We start from the raw sequence: 19,667 nt of genomic DNA, 5'->3' as shown, positions 1-19,667 counted from the left end.
TTCACTAATTAAGGAATTTTTTTTTTATTTTGTTTGTTTGTTGTTTAAGTAGATTCAGAATCTCCAAGACATTTTACACCACTAGAATACATGGATCACCCTGAAGAATTGGTGCGCCGGCGTTATGACAGCAAAGAGGTATTACTTTTATAAAAAATAAAAGTCTTGACATTGTTGCTTCTATATATCAGATGCATGAGGCTGATATGATACTTTTATAGCATGAAGTTACTTTTATGTTTAGGTCTTATGTTAAACTAAAATTATAAAGATACTTTATATTACTGTACAGTTTGCAGACTTGAAGACCTGTTAAATTGACCATGAACATTAGTGGTAAAGCCAATTCATCTGTTTTGGCTGGACCATCTGACAATCTTATGTTTGTGGGGGGCTTCCAACTCACCAGTGACAGATTAGGCTAATTTCACACATCAGTTTTTTTCCATCAGGCACAATCCGGAAAAAAACGGGTAAAACTGATCTGGCGCCGGATCCGTTTTATCCCCATTGATTTGTATTAGCACCGGATTGTGCCTGATGGCCTTGCGTTGAATCCGGCTTTTGCCGGATCCGTCATAATTGCCTAAAGCGGCGGCCGAAGGGAACGTATCTTGTAACGTAACGTTTTCTTGTCCAGCAAAAAAACGCATCGCGATGCGGCGTGTTTTAAAATGGATGCCTATGGACGCCGGATCCGGCGTAATGCGGTAAAAAACAAATGCGGCCGCCGGATCCATTTTTGTAAATTGAGCATGCTCCAATGTATTGAAAAAAACGGATCCAGCAAAAAAAACGGACAAATGGGATGCAAAAAACGGATGCGCCGCATCCGTTTTTTGATGGAACAGGTATATTGGAACCGTCAAAAAAAAGGATCCAGCACATCAGTTTTTGCATATTCTGCGCCGGATCCGTTGCATCAGGCACAAGCCGGATTGTGCCTGATGCCAAAAACTGATGTGTGAAATTAGCCTTACATTGGAGAAAAGAAGGATCAGACCTGTTGAATTTGTAATGGCTGATCCTTTTGTTATAAGGGAAGCTATACCGCTCTCCTCTCCCTATTGAGACTGCGTGCGAGCTTGGCCAAACTTGGAGTATATATCAGTAAGGGGGTTTGACTAAAAGCTTGTTCATCTGAAGGATACTGAGTACATTTAAATATCCTGTTCCTGTCGAAAAGTGTTAACTTCTTGAAGTATTCCTTCCCTGTACATAATAGAAGTATCTGTATTGCAGATTTTAATGATTAACCCAAATCAAGTGGTTCTTCACATGTCATGTTCCTTTCATCAAGTCAACATTGTTGACATAGAAACAGGTTCACATTTTTAAGATAGCGTTCGCCCATATTCTACCAAGATATTCCCACAATGACTATATTTTCTATAAAGCACAGTATCTGCATGACTATCGTTAATATATACTACAAGTCCAACATAAAGGTTTTTTTTTTCTTGTATATGTGTTTATTTTTTCTTAGCCTTCAGACCCAGTTTGAGTCTAGCTTCAGAGAACTGAGTGAGCAACCCTATTGATATCTGCTAAAACTACATTTCCCAGCAGCACACTGCTATTCGGTGCTGCAGGCCCCACCCTCTGCTTTCCAGTGCATCCAGATAGAGATATATAGATCTCAACATGGTCAATTTTTATTAATATGGATGAGGTGACCCTTGTTAGTTTTGAACGTATTTGACACACTATTTGACCAATTTCCATTACTATTTACAAACTCCACATTTCAATGATATTTCATGGGGAAATTTAGAGTATGATCATGCTCTTCCTTGCATGCATAGTAAAGCTGTGCTTAGAATAGCTGAGTTGTCAGGGTTATGAGTACGTCATATTAGACTGGGTCATAGGTCCATCTGTTAATCATTAATTAGACAGAGTCATTAGGTACAAATGCAGCTTGTATCAGTGGGATCTTCAGCATATGTTGTATTTCTTTGGTCCTGATGAAGGGGATGTAGCTCCCAGAAATGCGCGACCTGTAACAAATAAACTCAGCAATTTATCTATTTTGGTGGCAGCGCGGTTTTATACCCGTTCACTTTATCCATATTAAGAATTTCCACGTGGGTACTGCGGCAGCCGCCATTATCTCTTCAGGCTTACAGAGGGGTTGTGCCTTTCACAACCCTGACTTGTGAGTGCTTTTTCAGATTGTACCTCACTTTTTAACCTGATCAGAACCTATTTGCGCTCTCCATTATTTTAGTCAGTGCAGATTTAAAAATAGGTTGATTAATTATGTATGTAACAGAAGAAAACATTAAGATTTGGGGAATAAACACTTAACACCAATGTGTAGTTTTGTTTCTCGTACTCGTCAATGTAGCAGATGACTATGGAAGGGCCATCACTTGACACTACAGGACAGTAGTTTGATGGAGAAATTAAGTATTGCCCAAATGAAAAGTAAAAACTATTGTCGGGTCTATGTAGTCCTTGTTTTAAAACATTACTTAATGCATGTGGGACATTTGACATTCCTATTCAGCGTCATCTTTTTCGCTCTCGATCGCCTGTCTACTAGGGGCAAAGCCTAATGCCGAACAGCTTCCCAAATGTATTTGGCTGCTTCTTAATAAGTAGTTCACTTGCAGGAATTATTTATTACTTGGGTACGTGCCCATGATAAGTTTAAGGCTATGTGCGCACGTTGCGTATTTGCATGCAGTTACGCTGCGATCTGCACCGCAGCGTAACTGCATGCGTCCTGCGTCCCCAGCATAAACTATGAAGATTATGCAGGAGACGTGCGCACGTGGCATATTAGAGCGCAGCGCTGCGTTCTAAGAAGTGACATGTCACTTCTTTCCTGCGCTCTGCATGCAGCCTCCACTCTGTCTATGGGAGGGGCTGCACTCAGAGCGCATGAAATCAGCTTTTTTTTTTTCCATTACGGACTCTTTCTGCAGCGATTTGAAGCGCACGTGTGCTGTTCAAATCGCTGCAGAAATTTCTGCAGTGACAAATGCTACGTTCGCTAACCCTGTGTATTTTTCTATGTCAGCAACTCTTTTTTTTTTTTTTTTTACAGTACCAGCAAAGTGGGTGGGATTTATAGAAATCTCTTGTCCACTGTGCGTCTTTTACACTCCATAAACTGACCTTCTCTTGCGGATGCGCTGTGTCGTCTTTGCAGAAGTTCCCAATAGACTTGCATTAGTTGTGGAAATTCCACAGGTAAAAAGCGCACTTACGTTTTTGGTGCATTTACCTGGCGGAAACATATCAATAACGCATGTAATCCGCACCTAATGAGGTCAATATAGGGAAGTTTAAAACAAAAACTGGTTTATTTAAAGGATGACCCACCAAACAGAGATTAAAAAAAATGCAACCTCAAAAATGTGATAAAAATGCAAGTAAACTAAGGTGCGGAAATTCTGCAACATCAAAACTTCAACAGATCCTGATCGGGGGAGCGTAGCCTTATTGTATGAAATGCCTCATTTTATATAGTGTCAGATGTGAAGGCAATTATATATTGATTATTATTTTTAGAATAATATTCCTCTCCTTAATTTTACAATCACTCTTAAGAAGCTGGTGAAAATGTAATTTATATTGGGAAAATGTTTGTCATTGTGAATGTTTTGTGTGGCGAGCAGATCTCCTCCTCCATTTTCCTCTAATTTTTATATATTCGAATACTATATGTAGGATTTTATTTGTTAGAAATAAAGTTCCTTAGATTACTTCTAGTGGAGAACAATTGCTTGCTTGGAACAACCAACGGAGCCTGTATGGCAACATGCGGAGACGTGCGCGGGACTCGGATATGCCCGTGGGCTCAGAAAATGTCCATAATATGAGAGCATGTAATTTCCACATCTTCTGAGCCATTCATTATTCGTTTAGAGACCTTAATCTTATAATTTCAGTATGTTCGGTTCACCTCACTAAGCCGTGTGCTGAAAGTATGCTGAGAAAAGTTTATCCAGGTAGTCAAACAACTTAGGTAGGCGTTAGTTAAAAAGAAGAGTTATTTATGGAACTGACTCATGCAGTTGTAAAAAAATTGCTTTTGTTTAGGACATTATCCACCTAAGGCTATGTGCGCACGCCGAGATTTTAATTGCATAAATTTTCTGCACCAAAAACTGCACCTTCCAGCAGAAAAATGCATGCGTTTTTGGTGCTTTTTTTTTTTTTTTTTTTGGTGGCCGGAAGGGCTACAAAATACAGGAAAAAAACGCACCGACAATTATCATGCTGCTTCTTTTTTTCTGCATACAAAACTACAAAGAAAAAAGAAGCGACGTGCGCACAGCAATTCAGAATTCTCATTGACTTTGCTGGCATAAGGATAGACATGCAGATTTGGGCACCAAACTGCACCAAAAAACGCAGTGTGCGCACAAGTCCTTCATGTATTTATTTTTTATAAAAGCCAATTACTTAAGTAGTAATAAAGGATAATGGTGTCATACTGTAAAGCCGCCTTGTGCCTTACTGAATTCAGTCTAGGTTGGAATGAGGAATAGTTTTTGTGAGGATTGTGCTATTCAACTTAATCAGATTGTTATAAAAATACATTTAGGTGGAGAATCTTTTTTAAAGGTTTGATATAAAATGCAATGATTATCCAATAGTCTTGAAAGACATTAAATGTTTTCGAGGTTTGAAATCAACCTTTGAACCCTATCCAAACAAGAAAAAACACTTGTAACTTCACAAGCAGTGAGCAGTGAAGATTATAATAAGTGTATGGCACAGAATACCTTCGCCTGCACAGATACTGTACTTTTTTTAGTGGGAATATTGCTGTAGTTTTGGACTATGAGACTCTTATAAAGTAAATTGTGTTAAAATCCAATTATATGTTACTTTTTTCAAAACTTGGGTATGTTTTTCTTATCTGATAGTGCGTTTTATAGTCCAAAAATTAAAAAAAAATAGTAATTTGTAAGCTATATAGGACTGTAGTGATTACTATATAAAACAATAGCTGTTACTATTTTATTCTAATGCATTCTTATATACAGCAAGTAATAATAGTGTGACAATTATTTCTTGTTAAAGGGACGCTGTCACTAAAGGGTACCATACACAATTGATACCTGTCAGCCGAATGATTTTTTTTTGCCAATTGTTTGGCTGGCAGTACATCTCTCCCAACGCCTCCATACACAGAAGTACTCGCTTTGCCAAGCGCTCCTGTGTTTTCTATGAGATTGCCACTGCCAGACTCCTCCGGTGGCGGTCTACCTTGGCGAAAACAAAAAGTATTGGCACTCCAAAATCTGACAGGACAAATTCCTATGTCCCCCCTACATCATCTGTGGAGGAAGAGTCAGGAGTAGAGATGAGTGGACTTTTGGACATTTGGGTTCTGCGGGTTCAGTTGGTCGTTATATAAAGTTCTGTTCTGGATCTGAACCCCATTAGAAGTCAGTGATCGGCAATTCTGGTCTCCGCCTACATACAGCCAGCCATAATCAGAACACATCCGGAGGAGGGTTTTTCATTTTTTTTTTGTACACGATACATTTGATAATGCTGTTGTTATCCCCAGTATGAGCCATTCAGAGACTGCAAATGACTTGCACTGGGCTGAGCACTGAGTGTACCCAAGCACCGCAATGCTCACAATAGTGGTTTGCATATGTAAAGCATCCAAACTCCTATCTCAATCACTGATTTTTTTTGTAAAATATTTGTTCAGTACGGACACCAAACTTTAAAGATCGGGTCCTCTCATCCTCTAGTCAGGGGCCCCCCATACACATTAGATTGTCATCAGAGCCTGTTGACATCAGCAGATTTGGCCAACCGTAGATGCACCATTAGCCATCCAGATGCAGTTTGAGTGCTGTACGGTTGGTGAGGCAATGGGACCCATCTCGTTTGTTACTGCATCTCCTGCAAATTGCATATTTTGGCAGGAAATGCAGCTACGAGTTAGTGACAGTGTCACTTTAAACAGCCAATTTAACATTGTCTTCATTGTTTGAACTTGTTCTGCTCATTCTGTTGCCCGTATTTGTGCTGACAGTCAGGTTACTCACAAGCCCAATAATGGCATTTTTATCTTAGAAACTTTTAGAGGATCAGCGAAGACTTAAGCGTGAGCAAGAAGAAGCTGATATTGCTGCTAGGAGGCACACTGGGATTGTCCCATCTCATCACCAGTTTATCACTAATGAACGATTTGGAGACCTCCTTAATGTAGACGATTCATCAAAGAGGAGATCTCGGTCTGAGGTCTGTTCTTGATAACCGCTGCTTGGCCCATAGCAATATGTTTCATTCACTTCCATTCAATATAGCCAATCATTAGTAGCCTAGCAATTGCCATTCATCAGCTTTCCTTTATTTATTTGCTTTGCACCAGCTTCGGGTGGTAGAAGAAGTGCAATAATAACTCTGACATGGCAGCATGTTAGCTTGGGAGATGGTGCCCACTGCATGAATTCATTAGATCATTTGCTTATTTGTTATTATGATTTATTTCTCGTGAAGCGTAATCATTCTTTTTCCTTTTACTAATTCTATTTTTTTTAAATTTCATATAACATACTAACAAACTAACAAGTATCAAGTGTAAAACTCTGATTTATATATGTATGTATATGTGTGTATTTTAAAGTATTGTATTGCTCAATGTCATATGTTTTAATATTTTGTGTGGAAGAATTTGGTTTTTTTTTTTTTTAAAAATTGTGTTTTTATTAATTTTTTTAACAATTTTTTTAAATTATTTCCTCGTACACAGAGCAGGAAGCCATTCTGAAGCCCTGTTGGAACTTTAAAAGGAATCTGTCAACAGGTTTTTGCTATACACGCTGAAGACATCATGCTGCAAGGGTTAAAACATAGAATTCAGTGATGCCTGTCTTGTCAAAGTCTGATCTGTTGTTTACTTGCTATGTTTGTTTAAGCAGCAGGACTTCTAGTTGCTCTGACTACAATGTCATGTACATGGCAGTCCTGCACGCCCCCTCCTCTGATTGGCACCTCACTGTCAATGTACAATCTCTATTGAGAGACTGGTATGGGCAGGGATGGCTCTCTCACCTCTCATAGATGGCTGAATCTAAAAATTCTGATTGTGTCAGAATGGCTGCACCCAGTAATCTAAGTGATACATCATTGGAATCAGGATTTTTTTTTTGCCTACATCATGCTGCTCTCAGATGACATGGCAAAAACCAGCTGACAGATTCCCTTTACTGGCTTTCCCTTCTCTTGTATGTCATAATTTTTGTATATTGTCAAATATAACATTCAAAATGGCTGCCTTTACTGTGCACAAAGTCGAAAATTTACTGTAGAGGATGAAAATTATGTCCTCCTCTGTTTTATGTATACATTGGGTGTTATTCCCCATGTAGACCTCCAAAGCATGCCACATTATACAGGGATGGACATATAATTGGTGCATCTTGTGCAGCTGCACAGGTTCCCAAGAGGTAAGGAGGTTTATTATCACCTTCAAATCAGGTGGAATTGTGCATAGTGATGAGCGATTGGACCTCAAAGGGTCCATATACTATATTTGATTTGCACAGGGGCCTTCTTCAATCTCTGTCTGCTCCTTTGTACATGTATACCATACAATTGGACCAATTGCCTCATTTCATATTCATGGGGCCCAAAAGTGGTGTATGGGTTTATTCACCAAACCTATGTGGTGTAAATAGAATTTTATAGCAAATATCAACTCAACACAAAATATGAAAACGTATTGCCACTGATCCTTTTTCTACTAAGAGGAAATTACCGCTGAGACATTTGCTGCTCAAGAATCATGAGTACAGTATTTGAAGGAACATAGGAGTTTAAGTCTCATTGTCTGTAATAAAATCTAGGACCAAGACCCCTTTTATCATGATCCCATATTAATTGCTTATAACAGAACATACAGCTGCTATATTAATTATACATGCCGACATATCATTAGATTACTGCAGTCATTTTTCATCTGTTATACATTATTAATTAGATTTTTACAGACTTACAAATTCTAGTCTTTCATTATTTCAGTATTTGATTTAATTTGACAAAATCTAATTCTGCCATGAATTTCCAAGACCCTATCGAGTAGTTTCATGAAATGCATTTAGGGAATGTAAGTACACATTATTATGTAAATTGTACAGAAGAAAGCTTTGTCCTGCTCAAGTTCTTCTGGTAATTATCTCCTGAACGTATTAACATAACAGCACCTCTAACGAAAATATCCAATTTACTCCATATTTCATTAAAAAAAATAATTATTCATCAATATTTTATGAGCGGTGTCTCAAGAAGAGCTAATTTTCTCAAACATTATTCTTTCTGTCTCTTAAGAACTCCAACTAAATCAACTCTAAATCTCTAAATCGTCTTCATCCGTGGGTTTCCATCGTTTGGTACACTATGATAACATTTACAGTGTGCTTCCATTTTATCCTTTTTTATAGATGACACAGGCAAGAGCAAAGTTTGACTTCAAAGCACAGTCTCTGAAGTAAGTATGAAAAGGAAAAGTATGTTCTTCCCAACTGATGTGCAAAGACTAAGCCAAGGCGAGGCCGCCAGAAAATCTGTTTTGGGGGTAATGTTAGGAAAATGTGAACATAAGGGCATATTCGTGTTACAAGACCTCTACTGATAACACATTATCCTAGTTACGTTATAGGAGAATGAATACAAAACATAGTTTTCACTATGTATGTATATGTATGTATGTATATGTGTGTATGTGTATGTATGTAATATATATATATATATTACATACATACACATACACACATATACATACATACATATACATACATAGTGAAATATATATATAATGTGTGTATGTAAATTGGCAAATGCACACGACTGGGAGGTCGAGAATAAATAGCTCTAGAAATTTAATGGGGTACTGTTATCTTTTTGTAAGTCTGGAAAGGCAAAAAATTAGATAATATAATGCTGTTTCATATGGTATTGTTACAGTCTATTTAAGTCCACATAATATCGCTTATTAGTTTTAATTTACAAAAAGTGCGTAGTAGGTGTGAGCCGAATGAATCAGAAAGTGATCATATCTGCTGTTTACAACTCTGTAGCTGTGATCAGCAGATAGGATAGAGCGATCGCATTGTTGATCCATATAGCCCCCTAGGGGGACTAGTAAAAAAAAAAAAGTTTTAAAAATAAAAAAAACCTAAAAGTTCAAATCACCCCCTTTCACCCCATTGAAAATTAAAGGGTTAAAAAAATAAAAAAATATACACATTTGGTAATCGCCACGTTCAGAAATGCCCGACTTATCAAAATATAAAATCAATTAATCTGACTGGTAAATGGTATAGCGGCAAAAAAATTCCAAACTCCAAAATTACGTTTTTTGGTCGTCGCAAGTTTTACGCAAAATGCAATAACAGGCGATCAAAACGTAGCATCTGCACAAAAATGGTACCATTTAAAAATGTCAGCTCGAGACGCAAAAAATAAGCCATCAGTGAGCCATAGATCCCAAAACATGAGAACGCTACAGTTTTTGGAAAATGGCGTAAAACGTACGCCACTTTTATTGGACAAGCTTGTGAATTTAGATACAAGTAAACGTATACATGTTTAGTGTCTACAAACTCGCACCGACCTCAGGCATCACAATGACACATCAGTTTTACCATGTAGTGAACACTGTGAATAAAACATCCCAAAAACTGTTGTGCAATCACACTTTTTTTGCAGTTTTTCCACACTTGGAATTGTTTTGCTATTTTCTATTACACTATATGGTAAAACTTATGGTTTCATTTAGAAGTACAACTCGTCCCGCAAAAAACAAGCCTCATATGGCAAGATTGACAGTAAAATAAAAAAGTAACGGCTCTCGGAAGAAGGGGAGCAAAAAACAAAAACGGAAAATGCTCTGGGGCTGAAGGGGTTAAAATAGAATTCTAAAAATCTAAAGTCTTAGATATAGCACTCACTGTATGCTACATTATTGCCTTTTAGTGTTCAGTATTATCACCATTATTCATGAGACAGCACCAATAATTTTAATAGGTATTTGATTTAACATCATTAGTTTATCAATGTACGGACTGTATGTTAGGTACAATTGCATATTACTGTGTTTCCTTTGAAAATAAGACCTACCCTAAAAATAAGCCCTTGTATCATTTTACAGGATTTTTGGAGTATGATTGAAATATAAGCCCTAGTCACAGTCAGGACTGGCATTGAGGGATGTCAAACTGCACAATTTTTCAGGTCCCCCACTCTCATAGTGACCTCTGCTGTTGTATTCCAAGGTTAAGATTTTTTTTTAAGGATCTTTGGTGACCAGTCATGTGACCAAAGGTCCCTTAATTGTAGGAGTCTAAAAGAACTGAACAGGAGAAAGGCTGGCATTAAGGAGAAGGGAGAGCAAACCTGGAAATTTCACAGGGTCCCCACTTTTAGTGGCCCCAGCATTTATATCCTGATGACAAGACTGCATAAGGACCTTTGTGACACCATGTCATTTGACTAGCTGGTCACCAAAAGGCCTCTTAATTACAGGATTCTAAAGCTGAAGAGTTTACAGGCTGGTGTGTGTGTGTGTGTGTGTGTGTGTGTAGATAGAAGATAGATGGATAAATAGATGATGGATAGATAAGAGATATATAGACTAGTGTGTAGTAGCTGTGATACAGCTCCTTAAAATAGAATTCTAAAAATCCAAAGTCTTAGGCTAGGTTCACATTTCCGTCAATTTGTATCAGTCACAATTCGCGGCTCTGGTAAACAATGGAATCCGTTTGGCGGATTCCGTTGTTCCCATTTACTTGTATGAACGGCGGATTGTGACTGATGACGCTGCGTTGCATCCTCCGCCTGACTAATCAGTCGTGGAAGGACTGACCGTCGGATGGCAGGAAGGCAGCATGTAACGTTTTTTGAGCAGCGGAATCCTTTTGATTTCGCTGTGCATGCTCTCTCTCGGCGGCCGTACGATCAGCTGATCGCCCGGCTTCTGTGAGTGATCAGCTGATCACCCGGCGACCGGCTAATGAGAGCGATCAGCTGATCGCTCTCTCACGTTTTACAACGGAGTCCGACAATGAATTCTTATTCTTGTCATCCGTTGTACAACGCATCAGTCACAAGCGTCAAGCAACGCATGTGACTGATGAAAAACAACGGAAATGTGAACCTAGCCTTAGGCGGGCTTTGCACGTTGCGACATCGCAAGCCGATGCTGCGATGTCGCACGCGATAGTCCCCGCCCCCGTCGCAGGTACAATATCTTGTGAAAGCTGGCGTAGCGAAAATTATCGCTACACCGGCTTCACATGCACTCACCTGCCCTGCGACGTCACACGGCAGGCGGCCAATAGGAGCGGAGGGGCGGAGATGAGCAGGATGTAAACATCCCGCCCACCTCCTTCCTTCCGCATAACCAACGGAAGCCGCGGTGATGCCGGAAGGAGATGTTCCTCGCTCCTGCGACTTCACACACAGCGATGTGTGCTGCCGCAGGAGCGAGGAACAACATCGGACCGTCGCGTCAGCGTAATTATGGATTACGCCGACGCTGCACCGATGATACGATTACGACGCTTTTGCGCTCGTTAATCGTATCATCTAGGCTTTACACACTGCGATGTCGCATGCGATGCCGGATGTGCGTCACTTTCAATTTGACCCCACCGACATCGCACCTGCGATGTCGTAGTGTGCAAAGCCCGCCTTAGATGTTACTGTATGCTACAATATTGCCTTTTAATGTTTAAAGACCATTTTCTTTACTTTTTTCTTTACTTTTAAACCAGAATTCAGAAGTAATGTCTAATTTTTATTCATTGATGTTCAATAAATTTAAAATTGTCCGTTTCAGCTTATTCAATATTCATTGTGGGGGTTTGTCTCAATTTAAAGGGAACTTGTCAGGTGCAATATGCACCCAGAATCACGAGCAGTTCTGAGTGTATATTGCTAATCTCTGCCTAACCGTCCCTGTATCTAGTAGCATAAATAAAAAGATCTTTAGAAAAAGTATTTCTAAAGATTCTTAATAATATGCTAATGAGCGCAGGGACTAGTCACAAGGGTGTTAGTTCCTTTGGTTAGTCAGCCCCCTTAGCATGTAAGCACGCCCCTGTGGCCGTGCTAACATGCTAATGAATGCGCGCGCATCAGAGGCATGGTCGCTCTCGCCTCTGATGCCACCGCTGGATTTTGGTTCAGTGCACATGATAGAATGTTCCCAGACTTCCAGTCATACGCACTATACACCAGTTTGAAGCTGAGACGTGTATCCCCGGCTTCATAGGGCGCATGACCGAAACTCCGGGACTTCTGATCATGCGCACTGAGCTGATATCCAGCGTCAGGCGTGGTGGCAGCAGAAAGCGATGAGAACATCCATACCTCTGACACTGCACATTCATTAGCATGTTAGAATGCCCACAGAGGCGTGCTAACATGCTAAGGGGGCTGACTAGCCAAGGGAAATAACACCCTTACAACTAGTCGCTGACCTCATTGGCATATTATAAAGGATCTTTAGAAATACTTTTTATGAAGATCTCTTTATCTATGCTAGTGTATACAGGGACGGTTAGGCAGGGATTAGAAATATGCACCCAGAACTGCCCGTGGTTCACTTTAACAGACAGTAACAACAATATTGTCCATGTCTGTATATGCTTTAGAGTAACTACATGAGCCATAAGAAGCTGTAGGACATGGTCTGTGAGTATTGGGAGAGGAAGGGAACTGTGACCTATTGTGAATGGTGTGATCCTGTGTTATCTGTCTATAGGTGTTAAGGCCACGTCACACTAAGCAACATTGCTAGCAACATCGCTGCTAAGGAACAACTTTTGTGACGTAGCAGCGATGTTGCTAGCGATGTTGCTGTGTGTGACATCCAGCAACAACCTGGCCCCTGCTGTGAGGTCGCTGGTTGTTGCTGAATGTCCTGGGCCATTTTTTAGTTGTTGCTCTCCCGCTGTGAAGCACAGATCGCTGTGTGTGACAGCGACAGAGCAATAACTAAATGTGCAGGCAGCAGGAGCCGGCTTCTGCGGACGCTGGTAACCACGGTAAACATCGGGTAACCAAGAAGCCCTTACCTTGGTTACCCGATATTTACCTTCGTTACCAGCGTCCGCCGCTCTCAGCTGTCAGTGCCGGCTCCCTGCTCTCTGCACACGTAGCAGGAGTACACATCGGGTAATTAACCCGATGTGTACTCTGGCTAAGTGTGCAGGGAACAGGGAGCCGGCACTGGCAGTGTGAGAGCGGCGGACGCTGGTAACGAAGGTAAATATCGGGTAACCAAGGTAAGGGCTTCTTGGTTACCCGATGTTTACCGTGGTTACCAGCGTCCGCAGAAGCCGGCTCTTGCTGTCTGCACATGTAGCAGAGTACACATCGGGTAATTAACCCGATGTGTACTGTGGCTAGGTGTGCAGGGAGCCAGCGCTAAGCGGTGTGCGCTGGTAACCAAGGTAAATATCGGGTTGGTTACCAAATATTTACCTTAGTTACCAAGCGCAGCATGCTTCCACGTGTAGCGACGCTCCAGCGATCCCTGCCAGGTCAGGTTGCTGGTGGGATCGCTGGAGCATCGCTTAGTGTGACATCTCACCAGCGACCTCCTAGCAACTTACCAGCGATCCCTATCAGGTTGTATCATTGTTGGGATCGCTGGTAGGTTGTTTAGTGTGACTGGGTTTTTATTTTCAATTCTAATTTCTAGTTTCTATTTTCAATCCTGCCTGTGATGATAATGAGATGCCAACTGAAAAGTGATTTTTACAGAACAGAAAGTGTCCTCTATTATAAGGCTCAGTGGTCAGAGTGAAATCTGCAAGATTTCATGATTTTTTTTTAAATAGATAGTGAAAAGAAACAAAATTCTTAAAAATATGTTGAGCATAAAAACTTCATTGAAATACATTCTCTTTAGATGTATACAAGGGTATCATACATAAGAAACAAAAATGTAATATAAATTCCATTCTCTATGCTCACGAACTAAAAGCATTTTTCATCTAAATTTATAGGGAGTTACCACTGCAGAAGGGTGATATAGTTTATATTTACAAGCAAATAGATCAGAACTGGTTTGAAGGAGAGCATCATGGCAGGACAGGAATCTTCCCCATTTCCTATATTGAGGTATGGTCATTTCACTACTCTTATCAATTAAAAGCCATTAGACTTTCTCAGTAGCTAACACCAAAACTGTTTAATTTTAGATACTGCCACAAACCGAGAAAGCACAGCCACAGAAACCACCGCCGGTGCAAGTTCTGGAATATGGAGACGCTGTGGCCAAGTTTAACTTTAATGGAGACACTGCAGTAGAAATGTCATTTAAAAAGGTAGCAAAAGAAAGTTATTTTTGATAAACCTTTCAAGCTTGATATTTATAGGATGAACATATAGAATCTCAAATATGTATAAGGTAAATATAAGATAAATGGATGAATTGATCATAATTTCCTTTTTTATGTATTTGATTTTTGTCTATATCACTATACCTGTCCCTCCCCATAAGAGTATTAAAAAGTTGGTCTTTAACTCCGTACCTCTTTTTATAATGACCAAGCTACAGTATTTCCCTAAACTACTGATGTACTTTACTTTTTTATATCCTATTGGATACTAATTATTTGGGTTAAAAGATATCTGATTCTTTATTAAAACGATGAAATCCAGGAAATTTAGGTAAGTACTGCGTTGTATCTGAAATTTATAATACACCTGTATATTCTCATTAGTAAGAGAGAATTGCCTTCATGCTATCAGCGAATGATTTTATGCATTTTCTGAATTAGGGTGACATCCCTTATTCTACTTAAAAAAATAAATAAAAGTATTCTTGAAAGGATATTCTATTTTATTCTATTTTAACTTTATTTTCAAGGGTGAAAGGATAACATTGATCCGCAGAGTAGATGAAAATTGGTATGAAGGAAAAATATCCGGTACCAGCCGTCAAGGTATATTTCCCGTAACCTACATAGAAGTCCTCAAGAGGCCACGTGTAAAAAATTCCCCTGATTATATGGATCTGCCATTTTCATATTCCCCAAATAGAAGCACAAGTGCTTCCCCCCAGGTATGTATCTCACTATCCTACATGATCTACAATGTGAATATTACAGTTCTTCATGCTAGTGTTAAATTCGCAAAAAGTGTAAAGTTGTTGATTTTGTAAAATTTTCGACAAATAAGCCAACATTATAAGCAGACTTGTACATACCAGATCTCGCAATAGAGTGTACGCAACAAGAGTAGGTCTGAGTTGGGCTTCTCTAGGCCTAAAATAGGTCCGCGTACATGCCTTTTCTGGAAGAATAGCAAATAATTCTGTGGAGGGATACATTTTAAGTCTTTGTACAGATTGCCAACTTTGTAATGTGGGGCTTTGCCAATTCTAGGTAGAATCCCAATGGTCATTATATCATTTATTTCCCACTAGTAGATATTTCTCTGTATTACCAGAGTAGGACCTTGACCCCAATACTTTCTTGCTATCCTGTACAATGCAATAAAGAAGCCACTGTTCCACCTGGTGGCTTTATATGGTATTGCAGCATTTTCTTACCGTAGTTTATCCATTGATTTAGGCCATGTGCACACATTGAGTATTTTGTGTTTTCCCTCAGTATTTCTATGCCAAAACCAGGAGTGGGTGAAAGATACAGAAGTGGTGCCCATGTTCCTATTATACTTTTCCTCTGATTGTTCCACTCCTGGTTTGGGCTACAAATACGGAGGTAAAAATCTCACCAAATACCCATCAAGGACTTATAGTGATTCTAGACTATTCAAACACTCACTAAACAAGCAAGTGAAATAGATAATTTGCGATATGTTGATTTGTCCTTTTTCATCACTTTCTTCCACTTTTTTTATGTTTTCTTCTTTTGTTTTTCCATTTTATTCTGTTAAGTGTCCTAGCTATACCCGACCGCGAACTACTACTCCACCTCATATCTCTCGCAGAGCTTTCTCTCCAGAAGTGCAGGCTATCACATCTGAATGGATTTCCCTCACAATGGGTGTTTCCCGTAATAGCGGATATACCTCAACTCCACCCCTTCCCCCTTTACCTGAAGCCATGCTTTGTACCATAGACTACATAACTCCATCAGCAGCTGCCAGCCCTACATTGTCTCTAACACCATCTGTCAGTCTCCATTACTGTAATGTGTCTGGTAGATCCACCCCAAATTCTGGCTTGTCCTCATTGCCAACATACCCATCCAGAGCACAGTCTTCTACTAGGATCAGTTATGTGGTTTCTCCACACAGTGATGAGAAGTTTGCTGGCTCAGCTTCCAGTTATGGAGGCTCTCCAGTGCAGATGACTGCACCCCATGATATTTTAATTTCAGAGCTCACTGATGTTTTACGTAGTCAGCACCCTTCCAAGAGCAATGTTCTTTCACTAGTAAATGGTGATCAAGACAATTGGAAAGTATCAAATGATAAGATAAGAGACCCCCAGAGAATACCATGTGCAACCAGATGTGCAGCACTAGAGGCTAAAACAAATGCTCCTTGCTCGGACGAGAGCCAGTTGTGTTCGAAACGTCTTAGTGTTGTCAATGATGTCCAGGAGGACTGCAAAAGATCTCAGGGCAGTCCCATTAAGGTACATGGTGCATGTGTGTGCTCTCAGCTCATATGCATCAGAGTGAGGTTTTAGGACTTTGCAAGTTGTTCTCTACTGATGACTCGCTATATAAAACTCATTCTTTTCTATTAACCCTTCTATTTCTCACTTCAGCCTCTGTATATTGTAATTACATTAAAAACCAATGCGCGTGTGTCTTGCTAACTAATTTTAGTATTCGTATTGTGTTATTGCCCATTCACATTGATGACTTTAGAAAATGTCTTATAAAATTAAATTTTTGCAGTTATATTTCTAATGTAATTGAGCAGAATAAATATTCTAAATTAATTCATGAGAAGACCAATCACATTATGACCCTTTTGACCCTATACAGTCATTGTAAGGGTATGTACACACGGTAAACATTTCCTGCGAAAACATGTCTCTTGCAGCAAGAATGCTGCTTAAAAAACACACATTATTGCCTGTGGTTTTTTTAATGCGTTTTTTCCCATTTATCAGTATGGTGAACAATGCTGCAAAAAACGCTGAAATAATTGACTTGCTGTAGATTAGAAGGAGAAAATAAGCAATGTGTGCATGAGACTTCAGCATCTCATTGGGTTTGCTGGGACAGTAAAATGCTGCATTTTTCGTGGGAAACCCAAATTATAAGAGTTTGTTGCAAATTTGACCTACAATCTGCATGGAATTCTAGAAAAAAATGGTTTCCACTATGGAGTTTAGAGGAGGAGGATATATTTTTTTGGACAGGATATAGCCAAGCCCCTTTCTGTTGGGCCTTGCACTGTAGAGTGGCTGTTCCTGCATGATACACAGGTGGGGTACGGCTTGGCAGCTCGCCTTATCTAATAGTATGGGCGTCACCTAATAGGCTGCTGGTTTGTGACTGTGTTATCTGCATGTGTGAACAGCGCTCTATGCAAGCCACTAGTGTGCAGTTTTATCATCTAGCAATCGCACTCCTCCATTCCATGGAGGTGTGTGTGTGATTTGCTCCTCCTGCACCTGTGACGCTTCCACTTTAGTGGGGGTTTAGCTGTATCCTGCTAGAGTACTAGTTTTTGGCCAGGGCGATGTACACACTGCAGCCCATCTTGCTGTAAGTAACACTATGGAGTTTAAAAACAAACAAACCAAACAACACACTGTATACACTAGCCTGGTCTCTCTGCAATTTCTATATCCTGGCTTGCAGCAATGACATGTGGTCGCCTTTGGTCATCTCTGATGGCCAGGATCTAGAGACAGCAGGACTCAAGCTACAATTACCGCAGAAGAACATAAGTGAAAGGTTGAAAATAATTTTTATAGCTTTGTTTCTTTAAAAATATTAGTTTGTTTGGCTTCTGCAGCCACTAGTTATCATCGTACATCCAGCTGCAGGATGAGTTCTTGGTGAATCTGTCCGAGATGCACTCTGATGGCAGTTACTAACCCTTTGGGTGTGTGCACATGATCAGTTTGCAACGTTTTGGATGAGGAGTGTCCTTGCTGCTCCGATACACTGTGTTATACAGCAGAAGCACAGGGGGTGGGATTTATAGAAATCTAATGCCCACTGTGCTTCTTGTCTCCGCAGCGTAAACTGATATGCAGCGTGGCAATCCAGACTGCAGAATGTCATTTTATGCTGTGGAGACGCAGTGTTCTCTGCAGGGACAATAGAGCTATAATCCACAGCGTCCTGAACTCTGATCGTGGGCACAGTCCACTGCGGTCTCCTGCGAAAAGCACGCAATGCCCCACAGGAAAAGTACCCTGATTGTTGGTACGAGTAGCTGCGGTTTCCTGCGTAGAGCCCTCGCGGCCTCACATCCAGGATGCAGCATGTCCTAATCGCGTGCACCCACCCTTTGCCTCCGGTCTCTTGAACAAATTTGCTTATTATTTATGACCCAATTAAAACTCAACCTAATTTTGCATGATTATATATGAAAAGAGAGATAAGGCCTACAGGCCCTGGCATTAAAGCAAATTCACTGTCAACTTATTCTGTTGGCTGTTGTGTACAATGATACATAGAGGCTACAGAAAGCAAACATTTTACATTTTTAATGACATGCTATCACAATAATGCTTTTAGTCAAAACTATATGCTTTAAAGTAAAAACTCGTTGTGGAAAATCCGCAACAAATTTGGTCTTTTTGCACTGCAGGTCAACATCTATTTAGAAAATTTGCTTGTGGAAATTTAGGAACCTTTTAAGGCTGAGTTCACATGTCCTGTAATTATCCATTAGAATGGATCCTGCAGAGATTTGATGGCAAAATGATTTCTGCCTGATCCGTTTTTTTTTAACATTGGAGTCTATGAATAGTGGATCTGTTAATGGATTGCTATTTTATCTACCCTTTGAAACATATCCTGTAAGAAAAAAACATATCAGTTACAATTCAAGAATAACAGATTACTAAATAGCAATCTGTTAACGGATCCGTTCTCCATAGACTCACATGTTAATAAAAAAACAGATCCGTCAGACATCTGTTATTTAACAACGGGCAAAAAAGTTGTGTTTGCAGAACTTTTTTCAAAACGGATCTCTGTAGGATCCATTCCAACGGATGATTACTGGACATGTGAGAAGTAGAAATATGCAAAAACACAGCCAAAGTCCACAGCATTTTTTTCTGCTGCAGTAAGATCCCTTAGAAACATACCCTAATGGTATGGGCCTTTAATGTGTATCCCAAGAATGGGAATAGAGAAGGGAAAATCCAGCTCACTTTTTTGAATAAACCTTTGGAATTTTAGAAGCTGGAATTTTTTCTTCATTTCTTAACCTTTATCCCTCAACAGAAGCAAAGATAACACCACTAATCTTTACTTTCAGATTTAGGAATTGTAACAGGCATTTCCCCAATACTGAAATGAGCTATCTGAGTTGGAGCAGTTTGGGTAATAGTAAGAGAACAAGAGTGAAAAAATTCCCGGTGTTGCTCCCTATGACCGCTCAACAGGAGAGGAAGGCTGTGTTTGCATGTTTTGGCTACATTTTTGGAAAACTGCAAAAAAAAAAAACAAAAAAAAAAAAACACCTAGCATGACTGCATCGTGGGTAAAAAGGTGAAA

The 19,667-nt window shown here is 39.8% G+C and overlaps 1 protein-coding gene across 7 annotated transcripts in view; it reads left to right on the top strand.

The window, feature by feature from the left end:
- Positions 1-19,667, top strand: part of SORBS1 (sorbin and SH3 domain containing 1) — a 583,014-nt gene that overhangs the window by 538,299 nt on the left and 25,048 nt on the right. For 4 of the 7 annotated variants that reach the window (XM_075348809.1, XM_075348810.1, XM_075348812.1 and 1 more), the window contains 7 exons: positions 53-138; positions 6,058-6,225; positions 8,427-8,473; positions 14,004-14,118; positions 14,199-14,324; positions 14,870-15,064; positions 15,902-16,606. In XM_075348809.1, the coding sequence (XP_075204924.1) occupies positions 53-138; positions 6,058-6,225; positions 8,427-8,473; positions 14,004-14,118; positions 14,199-14,324; positions 14,870-15,064; positions 15,902-16,606 (1,442 nt within the window). The remainder of the gene's footprint in view (positions 1-52; positions 139-6,057; positions 6,226-8,426; positions 8,474-14,003; positions 14,119-14,198; positions 14,325-14,869; positions 15,065-15,901; positions 16,607-19,667) is intronic. The other 3 variants (XM_075348815.1, XM_075348814.1, XM_075348811.1) reach the window with 1 other exon arrangement.

Source organism: Anomaloglossus baeobatrachus, chromosome 5 (genome assembly GCF_048569485.1).
Source record: "Anomaloglossus baeobatrachus isolate aAnoBae1 chromosome 5, aAnoBae1.hap1, whole genome shotgun sequence".
Classification (NCBI taxonomy): Eukaryota; Metazoa; Chordata; class Amphibia; order Anura; family Aromobatidae; genus Anomaloglossus; species Anomaloglossus baeobatrachus.
The sequence above is the reverse complement of the archived record's forward strand: the minus strand, read 5'-3'. Positions and strand labels throughout refer to the sequence as shown.